This window comes from Natator depressus, chromosome 1 (assembly GCF_965152275.1).
Source record: "Natator depressus isolate rNatDep1 chromosome 1, rNatDep2.hap1, whole genome shotgun sequence".
NCBI classification, from domain to species: Eukaryota; Metazoa; Chordata; order Testudines; family Cheloniidae; genus Natator; species Natator depressus.
Genome location: NC_134234.1, coordinates 203,785,012 through 203,809,038, shown reverse-complemented (window position 1 = coordinate 203,809,038; position 24,027 = coordinate 203,785,012). Strand labels below are relative to the sequence as shown.

General features: G+C 44.8%; 1 protein-coding gene across 1 annotated transcript in view; it reads left to right on the top strand.

Annotated features, from left to right (window-relative positions):
- Positions 1-24,027, top strand: part of POLQ (DNA polymerase theta) — a 133,109-nt gene that overhangs the window by 107,443 nt on the left and 1,639 nt on the right. Inside the window, exons 23-29 of the mRNA XM_074974884.1 lie at positions 4,449-4,578; positions 7,757-7,875; positions 8,489-8,673; positions 9,454-9,565; positions 11,017-11,141; positions 12,988-13,141; positions 14,376-14,485. Coding sequence (XP_074830985.1) covers positions 4,449-4,578; positions 7,757-7,875; positions 8,489-8,673; positions 9,454-9,565; positions 11,017-11,141; positions 12,988-13,141; positions 14,376-14,485 — 935 coding nt within the window. The remainder of the gene's footprint in view (positions 1-4,448; positions 4,579-7,756; positions 7,876-8,488; positions 8,674-9,453; positions 9,566-11,016; positions 11,142-12,987; positions 13,142-14,375; positions 14,486-24,027) is intronic.

Below are 24,027 nucleotides of genomic sequence, written 5' to 3'. Positions count from 1 at the left end.
CTACTTTAAAAACGCTAATTAAATTAGCCAACCTCCTTCCCTAGAGTATTATCCCAATTTTATAGGTATGGAAATTGAGGCACAAAGCAGGGATGTCACTTATCCAAGCTATGTCAGAACTCATTGTATGCATCAGAGCCCATCCGCTCATGACTCCCTGGGTATGTCTCAGGCTACTAGGTTACATGGCAACATGTACTCATGTAATCCGGCATGCATGACTACGCCCCAGACCCCTGCAGGTGTGGATGGCATTGGTCTACACCCCTGGTGGACACCATTTGGATTTCCATTGAATGTGCTCTCCTCCCTGACTTCGTGGCCAGAACTGTGATGGGTGTTGGCAGGAGTTCCTCTGTGGCCCCGCTCCCATCGGTGACATTGGTCTCTGATGCCTTGGATCTGGGGTGGGGAGCCCACATTGGTAACCTCAGTACAGAGAGCCTCTGGTCCCAGGAGGATCGCTGTCTCCATATAAACATAAGGGAGGTCAGGGCGATACACTTGGCCTGCCAGGTGTTCTTAACCTACCAAAGGGCAGACTGGTGCAGATCTTGATGGATGACGGTGCCGCGATGTTCTACATCAGAGGTGGGCAAACTACGGCCCGCGGGCCACATCTGGCCCACGGGACCGTCCTGCCCAGCCTCTGAGCTCCTAGCCGGGGAGGCTAGCCCCCGGCCCCTTCCCTGCAGCCTTAGTACGATGCGCTGCCAGTGCTCTGGCCCGCCGCTCCTGCCGAACAGTGCGGCGGTGGCGTAGCTGGCTCCGGCCGGGTGGCGGGGCTTTGCTGCTCTGAGCAGCATGGTAGGGGGGGTTGGATATGGGGCAAAGGGTCCTGGGGGGCAGTCAGGGGGCGGTTGGATATGGGGCAAGGAGTCCCGGGGGCGGTTAGGGACTGGGGTCCCGGGAGGGGGCAGTCAGGAGACAAGGAATGTTGAATGGGTTGGGGGTTCTGAGGGGGGTGGGAAGTGGGAGGGGATGGATAGGGGGCAGGGGCTAAGCTGTTTGGGGAGGCACAGCGTTCCCTACCCGGCCCTCCATACAGTTTTGCAACGCCGATGTGGCCCTCAGGCCAAAAAGTTTGCCCACCCCTGTTCTATATCAACAAGCAAGGCAGAGACCGCTTGTATGCCGTGTGTCAAAAGGGTCTCTGGTTGTGGGACTTCTGTGTGCAGCATGCCATTCATCTCAAGGCGTCGCACCTCCCGGGAGCCCAGAATTCTCTGGTGGATCTCCTGAGTAGGTCCTTCTTGTTAACTTCACAACTTCCATCCTCTAACTTCACAAGCTAAGTAATTTAAAAACAAAAAGGTTTTGACTCACTGTATGTTTACAGCAGTCTGTACTGGCTGAAAAGCTGTCCAGTCAGGACCACCCCTCTCCCAGTTCAATGATGTTCAAGAACTTTGAAGATCTGCCTTTTACACTACATCCTTAGCTTGGCTGATTTTGCCTCTGCGTTGCAGGGGTCTCTGATCAGTGCATTTGTTATGTAGAGTTTGGGCTGAACTATTGAAATATACCAGATCAGGTAACCATGGGCTGTCACCCCGCAAGGACGCTGTCAAGTACATCTTTATATGTGTTTGTGACCTCTTTTAAATCCTCAGAAGTTGCTGTGTTCGGTCAAGGTGCACCTGGCAGCCATTTTGGCATTCAACGCAGGTCGGTCTTTGCCCACCCATGAGAGTGCAGTTCCTGAAAGGTCTGGGGTACCTTTTCCCGTATGTCCAGAACCTGGTTCCCCATGGGACCTGAATTTTGTGCTGTCAAGACTCATGGGTCCCCCACTTTGAGCCCCTGGCTTCCTGCTCCCTCCTGCTTCTCTCCTGGAAGGTCTCTACTTAGTCGCTATAACTTCGGCCTGTGGAGTGTCCACTATCAGGACGCTCACATCGGAACCACTTTACACGATCCAGCTGCGTCTGCACCCAGCCTTTCTGTCCAAGGTTGTCTCCTAGTTCCATGCTGGTCAAGACATATACCTGCCGGTCCCTTGTCCAAAGTCTCACGCGATGGATGAGGAATGCAGGTTGCATACCCTGGACATCAGACGGGCCCTGGCCTTCTACATAGATAGAACAAAGCAGTTCCATAAGTCAACGCAGTTGTTTGTTGCTGTCACAGATAGGATGAAGGGTTGCCCAGTGTCTGCCCAAAGAATATCGTCATGGATCACAGTCTGCATCTTCTACTGTTATGAGCTGGCAAAGGTGCCCCCACAGGTGATAGTGACAGCTCACTTGACTAGGGTGCAGGTGTCCTCGGCAGCCTTCCTTGCTTAGGTGCGGATCCAAGAAATTTGTCAGGCTGAGACTTGGTCATCCTTTCACACATTCACTTCGCACTATGCGCTGACCCAGCAGGCTAGAGATGATGCTGGTTTTGGCAGAGTAGTGCTCCAATCTGCAAGTCTGTGAACTCCAAGCCCACCTCCGAGGATTCTGCTTATGAGTCACCCAGAATGGAATTGACATGAGAAAGCACTCGAAGAAGAAAAAATGGTTACCTACCTTTTGTAACTGTTGTTCTTAGAGATGTGTTGCTCATGTCCATTCCATTACCTGGAGATGTCGGCAAGAAGGAACTGAGAGGGCATAGGGCCGGCGGCGCCTGATGTACCACGGCACCACAGTCAGCCCTACGGATACCACTACGGCAAAAGTCTCTTACGACCGCGCACATGGGTGCGCGCACACCTAGAATGGAATGGACATGAGCAACACATCTTGAAGAACAATTATTACAAAGGGTAGGTAACCGGTTTTTTTTTCTTACCAATTTTATCCTCTTACTTTTGGTAAACAGAATTTCTGTAGTGCACAGACCATTCCCAGCTCTCCATTTTTAATGGAGAAGCCATCAAGATGGCTTGCACATCTGTATTCTCAATGATTCTACTTGGAATGTACAAAAACAGTAAAGTTTTGAAACATAATAGACTCTGGTAAGCAGTGGTAGATTAGCCACTGGGCCGACAGAGCCTGTGCCCCCCGGAAAAATGGGTGTCCCACACCCCGACCCTGTTCCCCGGCAGGAGTGCCATGCAGGCGGGGGGGGGGGTGGGCCAAACCCCCATGCCCTGACCCTGCTCCCCGGCAGCAGCACCAGGCAGGCGGGTGGGGCGAGCCCCCATGGCCCCAACCCTGCTCCCTGGGGGAGCCCAGCATCCAGACCCCGGCTGCGGCCTCCAAGCTTAGGCATAGTTTGGAGCGGGGGGCATTTCCCCCTCAAACAGAGGCGAGGTGTCACGCCACTCCCCATTTCCGTGAACGCTGAGCTGCCCTGCAGGACTTGCTCTGCTCACCCTGCCAAGGGAGAAGCAGGCTCTGTCATTCCCATGTAATGCCGGCCGCCCCATCCTTCCAGCATGTTTTGGCTCCTGGGGAGCAGGCCCTGTGCTCCGGGTCCTGTCTCAGCATTGGACGCCACCTCCTAGGTCCTAGTGCCTGCCAGTTTCTGCTACATCTGAGAGTGCCCGCGGGTGAGGAAGTGGGTGGGGATGGAGATATGGGAATGGGAAGGTGGAAGCAGGGGCCCAGCATGTGGCGTTCCCTGGGCAGCAGCAGCCCCAGCAAGGAGGCAGTCGCAGCAACACCAGAGCAGTGACATCGCTGTAGCAGCCAGTGCTGGAGTGGTTGCCAGCAGCAGCTGGGGCCCAACCGTTATGCTGTCCTGTTTTTTCCCCCCGCCACCCCGCCCCCAAGCACCGGCAGCCCAGGTACTACTGTAGGCGGGGAACTGGCTTCAGTGCTCACATGTGTGTGCATGTGCGAGCTTTGCCTCCCCAAATATAGCCGTTAAACTACACCTATGGCCCTGGGACTCGAGGAACTCTAGGTCCTTGCTGCAGCCTCAGGGCTGGGGGAACTCTCACTCCCCGCTGCGGCCCAGGGCCATGGGGACATGTGGGGGAGACAGAGCTACTCCGGCCTAGGGGTCGCAGTGGGGGTGAGGGGGCAGAAAGGAGCAAGGTTGATGAGCCACGGTGGGGGGCAGAATGGGGCTGATCGTGTGTGGGGCAGGGCAGTGCAGGAAAGGGGCAGAACAGGGTGGGACCATGGGCAGGGAAGGGGCGGAATGGGGGTGGGACTGCAGTGGTGGGGAGAGGCCCCCACTTGTTCTGGCCCAGGGCCTCACAAAACCTTAATCCGCCTCTGCTGGTAAGCGTTCCTATTAAGACTGAAGTAATTTTAACGGAGGTAAAATTGGTTCTTTTTAAGGTGTTTGACAAGTAATAATTTTAAGTTTAGTCTCATTTCTCCCAAGATGTTTATAGTTCAGAAAGCAGTGATTTTGACACATGGATTTTCTTTGTTCTCTGCTCTGCACAGAAATATTTTAGTGTGTGTGTGTTCAGGCTGTATGATCAGATGTATGCTATGCTTACATTTAACTGTTTCCTTCTTGGTCCTTATTTTCTTCTTGCTCTTGTTCCATTTTAGGTCGCATAAGCTTCATAGAACCTAATATCCAGAATGTGCCGAAAGACTTTGAGATTGAAATGCCAACCGTGGTTGGAGAGAGCCCACTGTCCCAAGCACTAGGATGTGGCTCTACTTTTCCTGGGGGCAGGTAGGAATGTGGTCAGCACCGATTCCACTTGTGCTATTTCTGTTAACTTGATTGCCTTGTCAGTTTTCTTTTTTCTGTATTTTTCAGAGATTGATATAGGCTGCTTTCATGTCTGATGATTGACTTGTTCAGTGTTTTGCTCAGAATTTAGAGAGGATAAATGTCTGAAAATAATGGTGCAATGAAATACCTGATAATACTAATAGTACTTAGCTCTTACTTAGCACTTTCTCTTTGGAAAACACTCTACAAACATTAATTAATCTTCAGAACTGCAGTGTGAGATAGGTTAGTGTTATCCCTGTTTTATGCATGGGCGAATTGAGGCATAGATTAGCAGAACTGGGATTAGAACTCAGGAGTTGGTTGATTCTGGCTTTTAGGGCAATTCAGTGGTGCATTTCGGAAAATAGGAGAGAACTGGCAGATGTAGGAGAAACTTATTTTTAAATGCAGCTCTTGTGTATCACAGAACTTCTTAGGTCAGATAGCCTGGATGAACAAATTCTTTACATTCTTAGGTGAGCCTTGCATGAATCACTAGGTTCTAACAGGTCACTACTGTGTAGTGTGGTGATACGCAGCTGGATCTAGTGCCACCTTCTGCCACTGGTGGGCTTCAGGTGGACCAGAGCAGCTCCAGCCCCCAGAGGCTGCCACCGTGGGACTTCTGGCTTCTCTGCAGAGGAAAAGCAGAGAATACAGGCTTCTTTGGGGATATTTTTGTTCAGTGTTACAAAGGAAACACATAGTGTTTCCTGCATATGGTCCCTTCTGCTTCTGCAGCCCCAATAACAAGCGTGTGTGACAAGGTGGATGAGGTAATATCTTTTTGTGGAGAAATTGGTCCACCTTGTGTCTCTAATATCTTGGGGCCAACATGGCTACAACACTGCATGCAAGTGTGTGTGTGCACATTTCGGATTCAGAGATGGCTCTGGACTCCTCAGTCACTGCAGAGGGGTTGATGATCACTGCTGGCAGGCATCCTCTTCATGCAGGAGTCGGGCTGCTTCCAGGATTTCCCCTCACCACAAAGGGGTGCAGGGCTCAAAGTGCATATTACAAAACTATACTAAAATCCAAACTTTAGTCTTCCACCCCAGCGCTCAGACTCGCTCACAGCAGGCAGTAGCCTTGGACTAACAGCCAGAGTAGAGCTGGCCATATGGTGACTGATCTCACCTATAGAGTTGGAGAGCTAACTCAGCCCGGCTGGGGGAAGTTCTCCCAACAAAGCTCTACAAACTGGGAGTTGCCTTGGAGAGGGAAAGGGCCAAGCTGAGAGATCTTGCTTTCAGGTCCCCAGAGGCCAGTTCTCAGGGAAAACCCTGCATGCAGGTGTGGGACTCACCAGCTCCCCACAACCAATCCTGCACGTTCCCTAGCTGGCTCCAGACTGCTCCAAAATGGCTTCTCCCCTCTCCTGAGCTCCCTGGGAGGACCTCACTCCCGATTGGTTGCCGAGCAGACTGAGTCTGCCTTGGCTCCACCTCTCTACCAAGGTCAGTGTGCCTTTCCCTGAGCTACTAGCAGACAGAGTCCCTAGAACCTAGGTAATCTCTTCAGAATTACACTTCATTCAAAATTAGAAATGGATTGGGAGGAGAAAAAGCAGGAAAGCTTGTTTACCTTCTCCAAGCTGTAAATAAAAACAAGGATGAGATCTACTAAATGTAAATCGTGAAGCACATCGTGACCAGAAACAATCAGTTCAATTCACTAGTTACAGATAATATCTCGTTTGTTTAATAAATTAGTTTTAAATGCAAAACATGTTTTAATAAACTCTTTGAGAATTGGTGTATCCAGCACATATTAAGGTTGTTTTAAGTTTCTTATTAAATATTTTTAAATGCTCTTTTTGTGCTTATTGATTTAAATTTTAATTTCCATCCATCTGGATCTTGACAGAAATCACAAAAAAATAATAATCTAGTTGTCACACTGTCTGGAGTGGCTCATGACCATGCATTCCAACCTCAGGGCAGCCTGTCAAGAAGCAGGGCAGAGACCCCAAGCTGGTTATATATTCTATAATTAGATTTCATCAAGTCAGTAACAATGTGAACTCCTAAAGCACTATAAGAGTCTTACTATGGAATCAACAGACAGTCCCCATTGGCATTCTAGTCCATCTTGCCACCCAGGCAAGTTGGACTTAGTGATAGATTATTGCTATACACCAACAATCACAAAATATTCAGGTTGGTCCCAGTTCCAAGAGATCAGTCACTTACCCCAGATCAAGTGCACCATAGATGTCTCACCAAAGATTATTCTTGTAGCCAATCCTATAATAAACTAACTAAAGGTTTATTAACTAGGAAAAAGAAATGAAAGTTGTTTACAAAGTTAAATCAGATAAACAAAAACACACAGATGAGATACAGTCTTAGGTTCAAAAAGATGATAGTGGCTACTATAATATGCAAGCTTTATATGTCCTATAGGGCTAACCCAAGCTAAACAGCTGGGGATCACTTGCACATGCTTAGAGATATTCACCCCTCAGAGTTCAAGCAGCATAGGGATACAATTTCTCCTTAACAGGGATTTTTATTCCCTTCCCCAGCATTCAAACTGGTGGGATGAGCGTTTGTGCACATCTCCTCTTCATGGGTGTGTGGGGAGCAATCCACGAAGTCTTTTGCTCACAGATGTACCAGAATGCCTTGTCTGATGCTTGTAGACCTTCCTTTGCTGGGGAGGAGATAACACCTCTTACAGTAAACTACTATTTCACACTTGGTAATGCGTCGCCCAACTGTGGAGGTTTACAGTCTCAGCAAACATTTTTATAGTTAAAGAGCAAACATTTAAACATTACTTTCTAACATGGGATACAGATATTACAAATTGGCTTAATACATGCAGCATCCTACAAGCATTCCATAATGTCTAAACACATTCTTATAACTCTAATATCTATTTTAACAATACTAACACACAGACAATCCAGACTTGTTTCCAGCTATGCATTTGTCAGTGTTTAGTGAGGCCCAGTGGCTTTGGCATGAGTTGGCACTTAGTCTGCCAGAGTCCGACTTTGAAGGAACAATACAAAGTTATTTTGACTGTTGTTTTTTGCAAATGGTTAGTCTGATTTGTAACCACAGTTGATGCAACAATAGGCACTGTAGCAATCAGTTGAGTAAACAGTGTTTTGTCTCCACAGAGGTAAAAAGCTGTGCCGTACCTTGCCTTGTGGCCTCAAGGTTCTGGCTGATGAAGGACCCAAAGAAAGGGGGATGCCATTTTCTGTTAGCATGAGGCATGCTTTTGTTCCTTTTCCAGGTAATGATTTGGTATTGCACTGTCTTGTATCTTTTCATTGAGTTAAACACATAGCTAACGAAAATCTAGATCTAGCAGTGAAGGGAGGAAATGCAGATATGTACATCTTTTTGGGCAGGCTGATTGGCAAAACTCTGAGCAGCAGCAGCAGAGGCAAGCCCTGAAGCTATTCACTGACAGGTTGGGACAGGATAGCACAAATGAGTTCTCACCCAGCCTCATATCAGCTAAAGGTATCTGCAATGGGAGGCAGAGGCATGAGAGAGAGAGAGAGAGAAGCTACTAGAGCATCATATTGGTGAACAGCTGTTCAGAACTGGGGCAGTAAGTGTAGTTTTGTATGCAGTAGTCTGCTTAGCCAAATCAGTTTCCACTGCCTTTCTCCTTGGGCAGCCCTGTATTTACACTTATCTAAAGATACCAGTGTGAGTGAGTGGAGAAATCTGATTTGGCAGTGTGTTGCATTTTCTTTGCTCCTGTGTAAAGGATGACCCAAGGGCGAGGTAGATGGGGATCTGGTTTGTAATTTCTTAGGTGATGGACTTGGACATGATAGCTGAGTGTTAATTTATGAAAGGTTATTGTTTGGATTCATTCGGTCTGTTGGCTGCAGGAGGTTTAATCTTGGCTGCTGATTACTCCCAACTCGAGCTGAGGATCCTTGCTCACTTGTCTCGTGACCGCCGGCTCATTGAGGTCTTGAACAGTGGAGCTGATGTCTTCAAGAGCATTGCAGCTGAGTGGAAGATGATTGATGCTGAAGCTGTTGGAGATGAGATAAGGCAACAAGCCAAGCAGGTAGTCTTTGGTAAAATTTCTAAACTCCATCAGACATAGCAACTTAATGGGTAGAAAGGACTTGATCAAAGGTTATTATTGAAGTAAAGGAGCTCTCTGCCTCTTCAAAAACCTGTTTCCTTTGGCTATTAGATTATAAAATGGGGGAATGTAATAGTTTCTTCACCCCCTCCAGGAGATACAATAGTTGCCATGTGGCCTCTACCCAGAATATTTTTAAGCACTCTGTCAGGAGGTTTTGATTGATCTGTCAAAGAAAACTATCTCCAGGAAGATGGGAAGAGGAAGAGAGGGGTTCATAATTTTCTGCAGTTATCAAAATACACTGGGATTTGAGACCAGTATTGTATACTGTTGGCATGAACACATCAGAGCTTAAGCTAATAGCTGCAAATTCTGAAGATTTTCTAGTCTTTTCTCCCACCCCCATTACTCTTAAGTGGATTACTTGGAAAACGGGTGAAGGGAAGTTGCATTTTTATGGTGCATCAGTTACTTGCCCCTTCTAAAGGTAGGATACTGGACTGGATGGACTAGTGGTCTGATCTGTCGCAGTAAATCTTATATTCCTCAGAAGATTCACGTTCAAAATGGTGTCCTTGAAGTGTGTGATAAATGTCATTTCTCCACGAATGCAGAGTTATGATATCCTTAAAGCAACAGGATCCAGACTGAAATCCTAAAATCATTTACTCTTTTCCACAGTTTAACTTTTGTGTTATTTCTGCTCTCTGAATCACTAACCATGTACTTGTGATTCTGCTGTCTTTTCTCTGACAGATTTGCTATGGAATCATCTATGGAATGGGAGCTAAATCTTTAGGAGAACAGATGGGTATTGAGGAAAATGATGCTGCCTGCTACATCGAATCCTTCAAATCCAGATACCCAGGTAAGGCACACGTTTGTGGCCCTTATTTTCTTCCCCCAAATTCCCTCCCGGACTGTTTCAACTCGTAACTCTTTCTATGCCTAAAGAAAAAGCTTCTCAAGGTTGTATGTGTACACAAAGTAACGCAGTCTCTGCTTCCACATATACTCTGTGCCCCTGCTTTGTTAAACTATGTCCTGTAAATTAAATGCTGCATTACTTCAATGACTTTGTTGTTTTGACTGTCAATAAGTCCATCCTGGAAGGTTGATTTTTTTTAAAGCTCCCAACTTAGAATAAGTTCCTTATTAGAACATGCAGGTTTAAGGATATGTAATATTTCTGGACCTAAGGACTTGATTTGTCATTTGAAAACACAACTAATCATCTTCCATGTTGAATGATCCTTTCCACGTTGCTTTCAGCTTTCATCACATCTTAAGCAGCTTTGCTTCTAGCCATGCCATTTTTATTTGGCTGCTCAGAGTAGCTCCCACACACTTTATATAAAGACATCATACTTTTAAGGAGCATCTCAAATTTCCTTGGAAGAACAGAAAATGAGCAGAGGTCAAGTGGGATGAGTCACAGCAAGCTTTAATAGGAGAGCTTGGAGCTGAGCTGAAAAATAATGAAGTGAAGGAAACAATATCTCGTAACATTTCATAATACAAAACACTTACATGTAATACCAATTCATCATACTAAATTACACATATAATATATCAAGTAATGCTGTCTCTATTTTGAGTACTTTTCTCCTTTAGTATATCATGTTGTTTTTAACATTTTCAATTTTTTTCAAATCCTTTAAAAGAATCTTTCTAAAATCCTAAAACTGGAGGAGTTTTAAAAAATGTAAACCTTTGTCCACTTCAGTACAACTCTGATCTGAGCTTGATGGTTCCCCAACGGACAGCACACCCTTACTTGGAGCTTCTTTTTACTGCTCAAGACACATTCTGTCCTTTCCTTGCAGTTCGATGAGTTCTTTTTGTTCTGAAGATCTGAAGTCACACTGTACGGGGCATCAAGGGCTCTGATTCTTTCTTTCAATTTATATCCCTTCAGTGCCACCACAAGTCCTGATTTCCCAGAATAAATAGTGGTGTAACGTTGACATCGTACCACTTGGAATACAGTTGTGCACAGCTAGCTACAACCTCATTCTCCTCCCAATCATAATAAACTAACCCAGGAGAGCTGAATATACACCTAAAAGAAAGGTCACTCGCTTCCCCTGTCTCGCAGGGGGAATGAGAAATGTAAGGACTTCCTCTTCTTCACATATTAGTGATGTGATATTTGGGATTCCAAAGCTAGTGTCAGTGCCTTAGCGCAAAAACAGAGTATGGAGTAAACATGAAATACCAGATGCGCTAGCATAAAAAGCATAATATAGTGAGGGAGTGATGGCACTCTGGCAGTAGTGTGGAATGATGGGACATTCTTTCTTTTGTTTCCTTTCCCAGGGATTCAAAAATTCTTGAGGGAGACGGTGAAGAAATGCAGCAGGGATGGTTTTGTGCAGACCATTCTGGGGAGGTGCAGATACCTGCCAGCTATCAAAGATCCAAACCCTTACAGCAAAGCTCACGTATGTTGAGGACTGTTCTTTCTGAACAGTAGAAATTCCAGCTGTACTGGACCACAGTTATATCCTCACTCTGAAGTAGTCATCAGTGTGAAGGATGGTTAGTTGGTTACTGACTTGCTGCTTCTCTGTAACATGACAAAAACAAATGGGCATTTAGATAGGTATGCTAACGTTCCTTGGGGGTTCAGCTGGGAACATTTGGCCTGATGGCTGAACTCCAGGAGAGACCCTTCTCCAAGATTATTATTATTATTATTTATTATTATTATTATTTATAATAGTAGTTTATATAATAATATAATTATTTATAATAGTGCCTATACAGTGCTTGGTGCTTTCCAAATATGGAGAAATGCGCCGTCTCTGCCCCCAAAGAACATGTCATCTAAAAAGATTTATCAATCAAATATTTTTGAACACATAAAAAAAATGTCTTTTTTCATCCCACCATCAATGTGGCTTTACCAAGTTCATTCAGGGCATGCACGTTACTCCAACATTCCATTAGTTCAGTGTTTTCTTAATTATCTTTTTAGAGCTTTTTGCTCATACTCTGAAGTAAGTCTGCTGCAGCTTGGTGTGCAGAAATTGTCATGGTTATAACTTCACTTCATGACCCTCAACTAGGAGTTGCAGTGATTAATTTATTGATTTAAATGGGCACAATTTAAAAAAGTAGAGCAATGTTTAACTCTTTGGAATAAACAAGTCCCACCCAACAGTCTTCATGAATTGCGTATTGTCTGGATTTCATCAAAAAGATATTTCAAATTCTATAGTTTTGCTGGTTAAAAAAGGGACCTTTTAAAGGAAAACTGCAGTGACTAGACAGCTGAATGTTTACAAAATATGAGACTATGTATAGAAAATGTTTTGCAAGGTGAATCTTAGAAATATCTGTCACTGTTTTGCTATTTCCCTAATAGTGAGTTGACTCAGTGGGGAAGCAGCCATTTTCCTGACATAGCATTATACTTCTCAGTAGAAGGCTCAGTTATAATATAGCATTAGGACTCAGTGGAAATCCAGATACCAAATAAATGCATGGAGAAATAACAGACTTTCAAAATTGATACAAGAAGTTGGGTGGGTTTGTTTGTTTGTTTGTTTGTTTGTTTATCAAAAAGGCTAGTCGGGTGAATTTAAAAGTTGTTAAATCTTATAGGTGCTACTTGATTAGACTGTGAAGAGATGCAACTTCTGTTTAAGACCCTTATAAGATTGATATTTTATTTTAATTTCAGCTTCCTTTAAATTTTCCTTCATGAATTTCAATTAGGAGGGGAAAAAGGAAGAACCTGTGAAGAGAATTTTCTTATTTGAGGAGAGCATTAGTAGAGAGAGCTCTCTTTTTTATGTGAAAAACCTGCCCCTAAACTGTAGTAATGTAGCTTGTTTTGGTTTTTGAACAGGTTGTAATGTTCTGGCAGGCAGGATTTGCCCCAATAGATCAGACCACTGATCAATAAAGTCAAGCATCCTGCTTCTGGTGGTATCCTGTACTTGATACTTTGCAAGAAGGCACAAGCACCCCATAATGCATCCAGCTAGTTGTGTGATTGTCCTCTGCTGGACGAAATCAGATCTCTACAAGTGTGATGGTCTCCCCCTGATGGCTGATAAAGGTTATCAGCCTTAGTGCTAATAATTTCAAGTATATGAAAATTCTTCTCTAGTGGCTAGAGGCCTGTGGTTTGTGTAAGAAATTCTGACTTCTCTTCCCCATGTCAGTTTCATGAAGTTGTGTGTATATTTGTGGTGTCTATTTGTATGTCACCATAGATTTGTTACAAAGTGTGTAACATATAGGGTTTATGCCATGGGGTGATATCTTTGTACTCCTCAGGCAGAGCGCCAAGCTGTGAACACAGCAGTTCAGGGTTCTGCTGCTGACATCGTCAAAATAGCCACTGTGAACATTCAGAGGCGGCTTGAAGCATTCTTCTCAGCAGTGAAGTCCCATGGACATCTGGAGAACTTATTCCAGAGCAACAGGGCAGGTACGCTTTCATTCTACTTTATATTCGATGTCAAAAACCCAAAGGTGATAAAAGTAGCTTAAAATAAAAGCCCGCTATAGCTGGGCGATTTGGGCAAGTGGTGGGGAATAAATGTTTATTTTCTCATACTGGACTGGTCTGTCTTGTTGCGTTGGGTGGGTGGGTGGGCAAGTCCTAAGTAAGAATGTCTGCTCAGCTTGTGAATGAGAACAGAATACTTGGATCTGAAAACCCTAATTACCTGAATGGTTCAGGGGGCATATCAGAAATTTGGATAATTGGACTAGGAAAACAGGAGTTCAGTTGTGCTAAATTGCATGATGTTTCTACTGATTTGTTTAAAAAGGGGGGGGGGGGGAGTGCAGATGCTCCGTCTTCAAAGGCAGTGAGAAAACACCAATTGTAACAACAGGTTGGTCAAAGAATATAGTTTCCATTAGATTTAAGTCTGGAGTTTGTTTTTATTTAAGATATAAAGATATGGTACAAAGCTTTTGTCAGCATCAATTTTAGGTGTTAGACTGTACTGAGGATTGAATGAAGCCATTGATAGCCAGTATTTTGTCTGAACTGGAATCTCTCCATTTGCACTCCCACCTGCCAACTTCTGGGTCCGCTTTTTTAGCTCTTAACATGGAGCATGCAGAAGGGATTCTGTTTTTGGCAGGTGTGGCCTGCTAAGATCCCATGTACACATCTGTTGTTTCATGCTTTGGACAAGGGCTGCTTATGTTTTTCAGTAGCAGTAGCTGCAACTCCAGATCAATGGAGTTGGCTGGGTAAAGCCTCACTGGCTCTTTAGAATTAGCCATTAAAACGGTTTTGGAAGCGGAGCCGAATTCTAATTCACTGCCTGAGAGAAGATTATACACTGAGTTCTCATTAAACCCGATGTGATTGTGTTTAAAATTTGCTTGTAGAACAGATGGTCTGGGAGAAGTGGTTGTCTTTGTTTTTTTTCCTAATTTACATCTTTATAATTTAAGGCTAGAATGTTTGTATTTGAAAAGCTTTGCATTAACATTCTTTATTTCCAGACAGTTGTATGAATATTGATATAATAGCATAATTATATTTAATATATGTATCCTTGTGTGCATGGATTTTTTTCATCTTGGAGCTCTGCCATACAATTCTTGTTTGTAGCATTATGAATGTATATAGGTCTTTTGGGCTAAAACAGAGATGATTATGTGTAATGCTGGTTAACTATGTATATCTTTTCCCTGTGTAGGAAGGTTAGAGAGGAGAAGAAACAGAGGGATATTACAGAGTGGAGGTTTCTTCATCCTCCAGCTCCATGATGAGCTCCTCTATGAGGTTGCAGAAGATAGTATAATTCAGGTAGGAGTGTATTTGCTTTTCCAGCCCATGTACTTTTCTATAACAAACCTGTTAAAGTTTCCTTTCTAGAGGTCTGCCTTCTGTTTCTTGAGTCGTCTGCAGACTCATGCCTATAAGTTTATTAAAATAATGTTTCTCATAAGGCCAGATGAGTGTAAAAGGAGTAACAGTCTTGGGTCCAAGCTCTTTGAATAAGACAGGAAGTCCCCTACCTAAAGTTTTTATCTGCTAGCCCAAAGCAGTGCCACCCCGGCTTAGCATGCTGGTAACCTCTAGTACCTGCAACTTCCTTACTGACTCAGGATGGTGAAGTAGCTCCTCTGTGCAGCTGCACAGAATGTGTGTACTCCACCGGCAACTCAGTATTGGTGTGCAGTTTTTTCTCCTTACTTTGGGGAGTCTTTGAGTTTGTTTTCTGCCTGATGGGGCCAACTTGGCTCCATGCATTGGGTCACTAAATGTATTATTATTTATTATTGTAGTTTAAAATCTGTTGTGTGGGAAGGAGGATGCTGTGCTTTTGGTGCTTGTCGTCTCTTTCCCTTCCTCAGTTTTTTGTCTTCCCGGATGTCACCAAAGGAGCAGCTTCGAAAAGTGTCCCAGGTGCAATCACAAAATATTTATCACAGGCAAACTTACTCACTGTTTTTATTGCCTGGAAAAGGAACATGGCTGGCTGTGCTGTTCCACCGGTGCCAGAAGTCTCATGCCGAGAGCGTGTGTCTAGAGGCACTCTTTGCTTCATTTATGATCACTGATAAATCCAAAGTGAAGTTAGCCCAGAAGACTTCCAATAACAAATATTTTATGATATGCTGGAATGAAATAACCCCGTCTGGGACTTAGCACATCAGTGCAGATCTAGAGGGAAGAGTCCCCAAGCTGTGTTTCCACACCTTCAATATGTCTGACTGACTCTCTCAGGACAGAGGGAGAGTGCTGTGCAGGTGGTTGGCATCAATTTCAAGAATGTGATGCTCCAGACACTCAATGAGGCATGAGACAAGAAGATTATATTTGACATCTTTGCTGATACTCCTCTATCTTTGACTCCTGGATGGGATACTTCAAAACCTCTAGTGACTCAGCTCTTACGGTTTTGTCTCCCCTCGAGTATGATGAAAGGCTATGTACCTTGCATACCATTTGGCAAGCAGGCTAAGCCAATTGGTAATAGGCTCACAGGTGTGGTTTCTGGATCAAGGAGAAGGAGATGAGATCTTTCTAAAGTGGGGCATGCCCGAGAGAGAGATCTGTTCTCCTCTTCTCTCCAGTGAGCACCAAATGCTCTTCTGCATAAAGTGTCAAGTGAAGGCTGTGTTGGAAGATGACATCTCCATTCACTACTGGTTGGAAGAAGTTTACGTGCATCTTTCCTATCCTATTACTTCTCGTTCTGATTAAGTTGAGGAGATATAAATAAAGATTCATAGAATCCTAGAATATCAGGGTTGGAAGGAACCTCAGGAGGTCATCTAGTCCAACCCCCTGCTCAAAGCAGAAACATTCCATTGTCTTAATGGTCCACCACTGGCAAATAAGGTTCTCAGCACCACTTAGGACTACCAGTGGCTATTCCCAGAGTGTCTCACTACATCACATCACACAGAACAGGGACACCTCTTGACATCCTGCTCTGAGATCCCTTTCCATATAAGCTGTGACTCCAAATCAAGAATATGGTGTTTTTAAGCAAGTGCAGCCTTTTTAGCTGCCTGGAAGGAGTTTGACAGAATGGGATACCAGTTCAGATTGCAAGGTGTCCTGCTGTGAAAAAGTCTGATGTGGATCCCTTCCTGCACCCCACATGAAAGCTGTTTGGTTTTGTTCTTCACTTGTATGAGCCATCGTCCCTTAGAGTTCACCTCTTCTATTTGGCTTTCCACGAATGCATTGAAGGTAGACCAGCTTCTGGGACCTCTTCTTCAACTTTGTTAATTCTGTGGGTTCACGTTCCTAAAAGGAGGCCATTTTTCTGGTGGTAGACATCAGCTACCCGACTGAGAGAGTTTCAGATGGTAGTTGACTGGTCCAACCATTTTTTAAAACTAAGTTTTTAAAGATAGGCTGGTATTTTAAAAAAAAAAAAATTCCCAAATTCCTTCCATAGGTGTCAGAATTCCACCTTCTGCATCCTGTCAGTAGTTTTCTCCACATTTACATGTCCATTCCAGAGCAGCCTTTCTCCTTAAGACTGATATGAAAAGGTTCCAATGTTTCAATCTGAAGTGGACTAAAGTTCCTTTAGACTATCCAGTCTTCCGTGCTTTGACACTGGACCAATATGTCATGCTGTCTCCAAAAGAACTATGGCCAAATATGTTTTCTGATGCATCCTTTATTGTTGTTTAACAGGCCTGCAACTTCATGGTCACCATAAGATAGAAGAAATATCAGCTTCTGTAGCCTGCCTCAGAACTGTTTCCATCCTATAGATTTTCTGTGCAGACGCTTAGAATCCTCTACGTATTTGCACACGGTATCATTGCCTGCGATCAGTCTTGCATTTCTACTCCAGATTTAGCTAACTAATGTTACAGAATCTGTTTCCAGCTGAGTGATCACCTTTTCCCTCTTCCCTTTATATTCATTTTGAAGGCATGTTTCTATGTTTTGGATTGTTTGTTTTTTGGGGCGAGTGAGATGGTTGACCGCCCACAGGCCCTGGGACGACTTGTTGAACTAGAACATATCTTTTAGAAAAACATGGAACATTTTAGTCTCCAAATTGGATCAGAGAAAAGTTTCTATTCTCTACTGGTGCCTCATGTAGAGGTTTTAGCATTATGTAAAACATTGTTTTTTGGCTGCTACAGCAGTTCTGGTCTGTGGAGAATTAGCCCGGTTACATGCATAATGCTAGCTCTAATTTATTTCCAGCTGCTAAAGTGCATTCAAAAACAACTAAAAATATCCGTCTAACCTGTCTATGTATTTATATGTCCCTAGTCACCATAGTATCTGAGCACCTTCCAAGTACTTCAGATAAGAAGCAATGATAATCTCTTGCTTTCTCTATTCCCCTTCCCAGTCTGTAGGGCAAACATGCGATTCATTTATCGCGTTGTCGTTTGTGCATGTGAGAGGGAGAAGGACTTAGTTCTGCAAATGGCGAGCTCTCTAGTTTAAGTTCAGTGCCTGTGGAAGTTTTGCCTCCTGTGCTCATGAGCTTTCCACGGTGGTCAACACCTTCATCATTCTGCTGGAACATAGCAGTCACTGGAGGTCATGGTCAGCGGGAGAGGCAATTTCTCAGGTATCTAGGGCCAAAACTGGAGAGGGCTTTGAATATCAGGACAGAGACCATGAATTGGACTCTGTAGTCAGTGTGGAGCCCGTGCAGTGTGTCACAGTTACCAGACTTACTGCACCTGTGACCACCCTCCTTGTCTCTTCAGATGCACCCCTTCTGACCTCTAGTCATCACCTGACTTGGTGTGGAATCAAGCCATTCTCCCACTCACTAACCAGGTCCTAGGCTGCAGTCACTTGTGATTACCTCAGCAGACCTGACTTGGGTTCAGTACTTGCAGTTAATTTCTCTCCTGGAGTTCTGACAGTGATACCCAATGACCAAACAGCATTCTTAAAGCAAATTATTATTTATTTAGAACAAAAGCATTTTGGAAAAACAGATCTTACAACAGTAATCCTGTATCTACGTGTACCTGTTTCTCCCTAAGGCTTACTATTCCCTGGATGTGAGGAAGGCCCAATTTCTTCAGGCTCTATTCAGAGTCTCTCTCTCTGTCAGCCTGTCCCCTTGGACAGCCCTTGATAATTGACCCCCACCCTTCCTCTCTTGTTTAGTGTCCTTTGATCTCTGAGCTCCCTGCCTGGCAAAACAAGTCTTATATCTTTGTTGGAGACAGGATACAGGCTCCTCAAGGCTAACAGTTCCCCCATTTTCTTGTAATTGTCCCCCAAGTGTTTTGTGTGGAGGTTCCTTATCTGGATCCATTTTGTTGCTTTCCTGCTCATTTTTCCTATAGTCCCCTATTAGGCTAGGTCAATGCATTCCTGCAGGAAAGTCTTATAACCCAATGTACAGTAAATTCCCATTACTGAGCAGGTCATATACAGTGTTTCATCTCAGTATTCTTAGGTTATTATATGGTAGCTCCACAGCCATCACACTGAGGTCAAAGCACTAGGGTGGTTTGTTCATGGTGAGTTGTGTTGCTAAACTGAAAGGCTGCAGCAATTTATACCAGAGATGTTTTTCAGGGTATATGGCTTATTCCTAAATATAAATATAAATTACAATTACCAGACCAGGAAGTTAGGAATGTGTGCTTCACTGTGGCCAAGTCTGTGTCTGATAAGAGGGTGTGCAAACTTCTGGACAGTCACAGATAGATGTGGATGGTTTTTGTTGACATAGCTCTTTGGGCATCCACTAACAATGAGGAGTCCAAAAGGACCATGAAGCTGTCGGGGCTAGTTTAATCCTCAGAGGGCAGATGCCATTGACAGTTGGGGATGTTAAAGAGGAGACAAGTTCTTCAAGCTACTTCCCTTTTCCTAATGGAATCACCTCAAGCTTTAGCCAGCTGGTCTTTATCCAGGGGAGGATTTTGGCTAGTCATTGAGAAAGTTAGGGAGTGGTGCTGTTTGATTGACATAAAGGCAACTGAGAGCTTGGTGTGTGTCTGTGCTCCTAGTGCGTTGCCCATGTTGCCTCACCAGCTATCCCAACAACTTCTTCATTCAGGGTGTGTCTTCCATGCAGAGTTAATTCAGGTGATCGGCACCCAGGTACTAGCGGCCCTACAGCAAAGCCATACTTGACTGTATCCACGCTGGTGCTCCACTCATTCATGTGAGGAGCTAGGATTTCTGCAGCCACATCCCATGGTGGTTCTTTGAGTAGTGTTCCTATCGGGCCTCTACTTCATGTGTGTGTGCGCCTCTTGAGTCCTTGATCAGAGATTTTCCCTTAGCATTATCCATTTGGCCTGCGTACGCTCCCTGTGTCTCCCTGTGCTGGACATTGAGGCTCGGTAGGGGTGCACGGGTGAACTGCCCTCAGCTCTTTCTCAACTGCCTCGGCCTGAGACAGAGGCCTAGCGTGTACACCTTGAGCATGCCTGAGCTATCCTGTTTCTGCTTTCCTATAGTTGTGTTTTAGGGTTAGTTAGTTGAGTGATAATTACAGTGAGTTAAGTAGAGATTATTAGTGAGAGAATTGTTTTGTTCCTTTCTGTCTCCCTCCTCAGGGAGCCTTATTTTCCTGTCAGGGTTTGCTTGGCTTACCGGGTTTTAAATGCTGCCTTTACTGCAGAGAGGCTCCATCTGTTAATAATGGCCACACGGGTTCAGATACGCAAAGGACCTGTTTGTAATGGACAAATAAGAGTACCCACTCTTCATGGATACTGAGCATCTATTGGTACCAAGATTCCAATTTCCAGATCTCCACTGTTCTTTGGTACCCATTGGACGATATTGAGGAGGATGAAGGAGACTTCCAGTTGGTCTCTTCCATTTTTGTTCAGCGTTCTCCGATATGTCCTTTCAGAAATCTATTTTTTAACAGTCACAGGGAAGATCATGCTCATCATCAAGGTGGTGGAACCAACCCTGAATCCCACCCCTATTCCTATATGGGCCCCCCAGTGGCCATCCTGGGACCCCTGGACTGCTTGTCAGCAGCAATTTGCCAGATCACTAGCACTGTCTCATAGGGAGGCTAGAGTATTACAATCCTCTCCTCCCCAGCCAGCTCTCACACAGGAGGAGACGTAGGAGGAGCAGGAGATCAGGGCCGATAAAGATCAGCCCTCAAAAACTTATTTCATCCTTGTTTCCAAATGAGTTGATTATGCCTCTGCCACTTTCCATGGCCCACAATTTTCAGCAATTTCAAGACCTCATGAAAAGGGTAGCTTGAGCTCTTCAAGTGGAATCTGAAGAGCGTCAGAACTCATAGCACAAACTGCTGGATATTCTGCAGTCAGCAACACGCTCCAGAGTTGTGTTACCCATTAATGAGGTGCTCCTAGATCCAGATAAGACAGGGTAGCAGATGCCTGCTACTGTTCTGCCGACAGGTAAGCAGGCAGATAAGAAGTATTATGTTTCCCCTACAGAGTCACATTTTTTGTTCCCCAACCCTCCACCTAACTCCCTGGTGGTGGATGTGGTAAATGAGTGGGGTAAGCAACACTTTTCCAAGTCTATCCCATATGACAAAGACCAAAAGAAACTAGATCTCTTTGGATGGAAGTTCCACTAGTCAGCAATCCTACAGTTCAGGATCACAAACTGTCAGGTGGTCAAGGCCAAATATAATTTTTCTAATTGTAATAGGTTTACTGCCTTTATTGAACATCTGTCGCAGGAACATATGGAGCAATTCCAATTCATCATTTCAGAGGGCAAATTATTGTCCAGAACTGCTCTTCAAGCACTGCTGCCAGGTCCACCTCCACAGTGGCAGTTATGTGCAGGGGGTCACGGCTCCAGCTCTTGGGGTGTTCAAGAGAATTCCAGAACACTGCTGAGGACCTCCACTTTGATGGTCTTATCTGTGGTCTTTGAAAAAATCTTAAGTCCTTGAACGTACTGAAGGACTCTAGGGCTATTGAACAATCCCTGGGTGTATATATACATCTACAAATAAAGAAGGGTTAGTAGGTCATAGACTGCCCAGAGATCGCATCCTGCTCCATTTCTGGATTCTATAGATCTACTGAACCCCCCAGGAAAAGACGTACATTTCAGAGAAAGAGGGCTGCTCACCCACCCTCGAAGACCACCCAGTCATCTTCAAAGCAATAGTTTTGACAGGTCAATCAAGGGTTCAGATCCTTCCACGTTTCTGGTTTTGCAGCTGCATCCATTTGCCCACCCCATTCCCTTTTGAGACCACCTTTCTCATTTCCAGGATGCTTGGAGGCAGATCGCTACAGACGAATGGGTCACCGAGGTCATAATGTTGGACTGTATCATCCATTTTATGTCCTCCCCTCCCTTCCACCCTCTTTCCCATCCCTTTTCAGGGATCCCTCAGTTTTTACTGAGACAAGAAGTTGAACTCTCTCCCTCAGTTAGGAGGGATAGAGCGAGTCCCTTCTCATCACAAGGGAAAAGGGTTTTACTCAAAGTATATCCTTGTGCCAAAGAAGGATGGAGGGTGGAGACTGAACTTGGATCTAAGGCTTCTAAATAAGTTCGTAAAGTCTCAAAAGTCCAGCATGATGACTCTGGCAGTTCCCCTTTCTTCAGTGAAGGAATGATATTAGTTTTCTGTCCTCGACCTACAAGATGCCTATTTCCATAAAACAATATATCCATCGCTCTGGAAATATGTGCGCTTCACTATAGGTCAGAATCATTTCCAATACCAAGTGCTTCCTTCAGCTTTTCATCAGCCCCCACTGGCTGCTTATCCCTGACAAGAAACAATCCTAGTCTTCCCATACCTCGACAACTGGCCACTCAAAGGCCATTCCTACAAAGCGGTGCTATCTTCCACCCAGACAGCCCTTGCTCTTTTCCCGGAGTTGGGTCTTCAGCTGAATGTAAAAAAATCCATGTTAACCCCTGTACAAAAGATAGTTTATAGAGGCATCTTTAGACTTGACGACATCCAAGGCCTACTTTCCCTGGGATTCGTAACTTTGTCAAGTCTGTTACAGGCAATTCAGAGGAGCCCTCAGACCACAATAAGGAACGGTCTTCACCTCCTGGGGCACATGGTAGCTTGCACCTTTGTGATCAATCACTCAAAGATGGACCTCCGCTGCTTCCAGTGTTGATTCAAAACGACCTATTTTCCAGTCAGACACACCTTGGAGAGATAGGTGATGGTTCGTCTACAAGTGAGGAACTGCCTAGACTGGTAGAAAGATCAACTCAACATCTTTGCAGGCATTCCTTTCTGTCACCCAGCTTCATCGGTAACTTTAACAACAGACACATTGCTGTTGGAAGGGGAAGCCCACTTCAATGCCCTCTTGACTCAAGGCAGATGGACAACTAGGAAACCAATCTCCAAATGAATCTGTTGGAACTCAGGGCAGTTCGCCTGCACACCCCTATATAGCTTCGCTGTCTGGCCTGAGGAGACACAGGGAGCATGCGCAGGCCGAACAGACACTGTTAACGGAAAAGCTCCAGTCAAGGACTCCTTAAGTGGAACACCCAGAAGGGGACACACCTCAAAGAACCGCAGTTACTGTACAAGGTGAATAACCTCATCATTTTAGCATTTCCATAAGCTAAGATTCCTTCCCAGTGAATTGTGGGAGAACTTGTCTATTCTTATGGGCACACAGAGAGAATTGTGGGAAGGCTCTGGAGGACTATCAGCACTCGAGTAGTTTAACCTGTATCTACTCTCCGAAGTGGACAGATTACCAGCCCGAGTGCAAGCCTCGCTCAGATGTTAACCTGTTGCCCAGGACAGGCCACCTAGCCCTGGTTGAAAGCACCACCATGGTCAGGCGAAAGGTTTTTGTGTGTAGATGGGAGCTGGGGTGGGGCAACATCCAAATAAGATCCTGAGTTAACACTGTAGTGAAGACTAGCTCACTTTGAATAATATGGGGAGAAGACTGACCCTTGCAGGACTCCACAGTTCAGGTCTTTGGAAGTGGAAAGTAGTTGTCCATATCAACTCTGTGGATTCTGTCTGAGAGGAAGGGCCTGAGACATTTCAGGGTGTTTCCCCTTCACTCCTGCAGCCTCTTGGAGGCAGAACAGAAATATTTGGTGACCAAAAGAATCAAATGCAGAGAGGCCCATCTGGTGAGTATGGACAAGAAGAGAGAATTCTCACCAGAGCCACCAGTGGTGTCCTGCCCTGAAGCCTGACTGAGAAGGATCCAGGGCCAGGGTATGGATCCCTACAGGTGACACTGAATACTGTGTTTAACTAGCTTCTCAGTTAGCTTGCTTAGAAAAGGGAGATTGAAAGTGCGGAGTGAAAAGTTTGTCCCTCGCTGGATTATTGCATGCTTCAATTTGTGTGGTAGGTTCCCTGTATCAAAGGAGGTGCTGACTATCTGCTAGATGGGAGTTCCAAATATTCTCTACTCTCCCTCACCATTCAGAAAAGGCAGGGTTCAGAGTATGCTGACAGCATAAATGTCATCAGGGCATCTATGGCTAATAATTACGTGTATAAATGAATATTTTCCTAATGATGCTATTCCATGAAAGCAATCGCTGTATGTTGAATGATGGCAAATGGGAGGGAAGGTGTCCATGAGATGATGATCTGCTGGGCTAGAGAGACATCCTTGGAAGATTTGGTTCTCCAGGAATGAGAATCTGTTGTCACACACACCCCTAAACTGAAGCAGATTCCTTACTTGTAATGCCATTGTTGATGTGTAAGCAGATTACAAGTAAGCAGGGCTGGGGGTGCTCCACTTCCCCTCCAGAGGCACTAGGAGTTGTCAGGGTTTTAGAATTTGCTGATCAGATCAAATCTGGTGGTTCTTCCTAGGGTCAATGCAGGATTGCTCCTCACAGGACACTCTTCTGTTTCATCAAACTCTTTAAAAGTTCCAAGGGATATGGCTTTCACTACG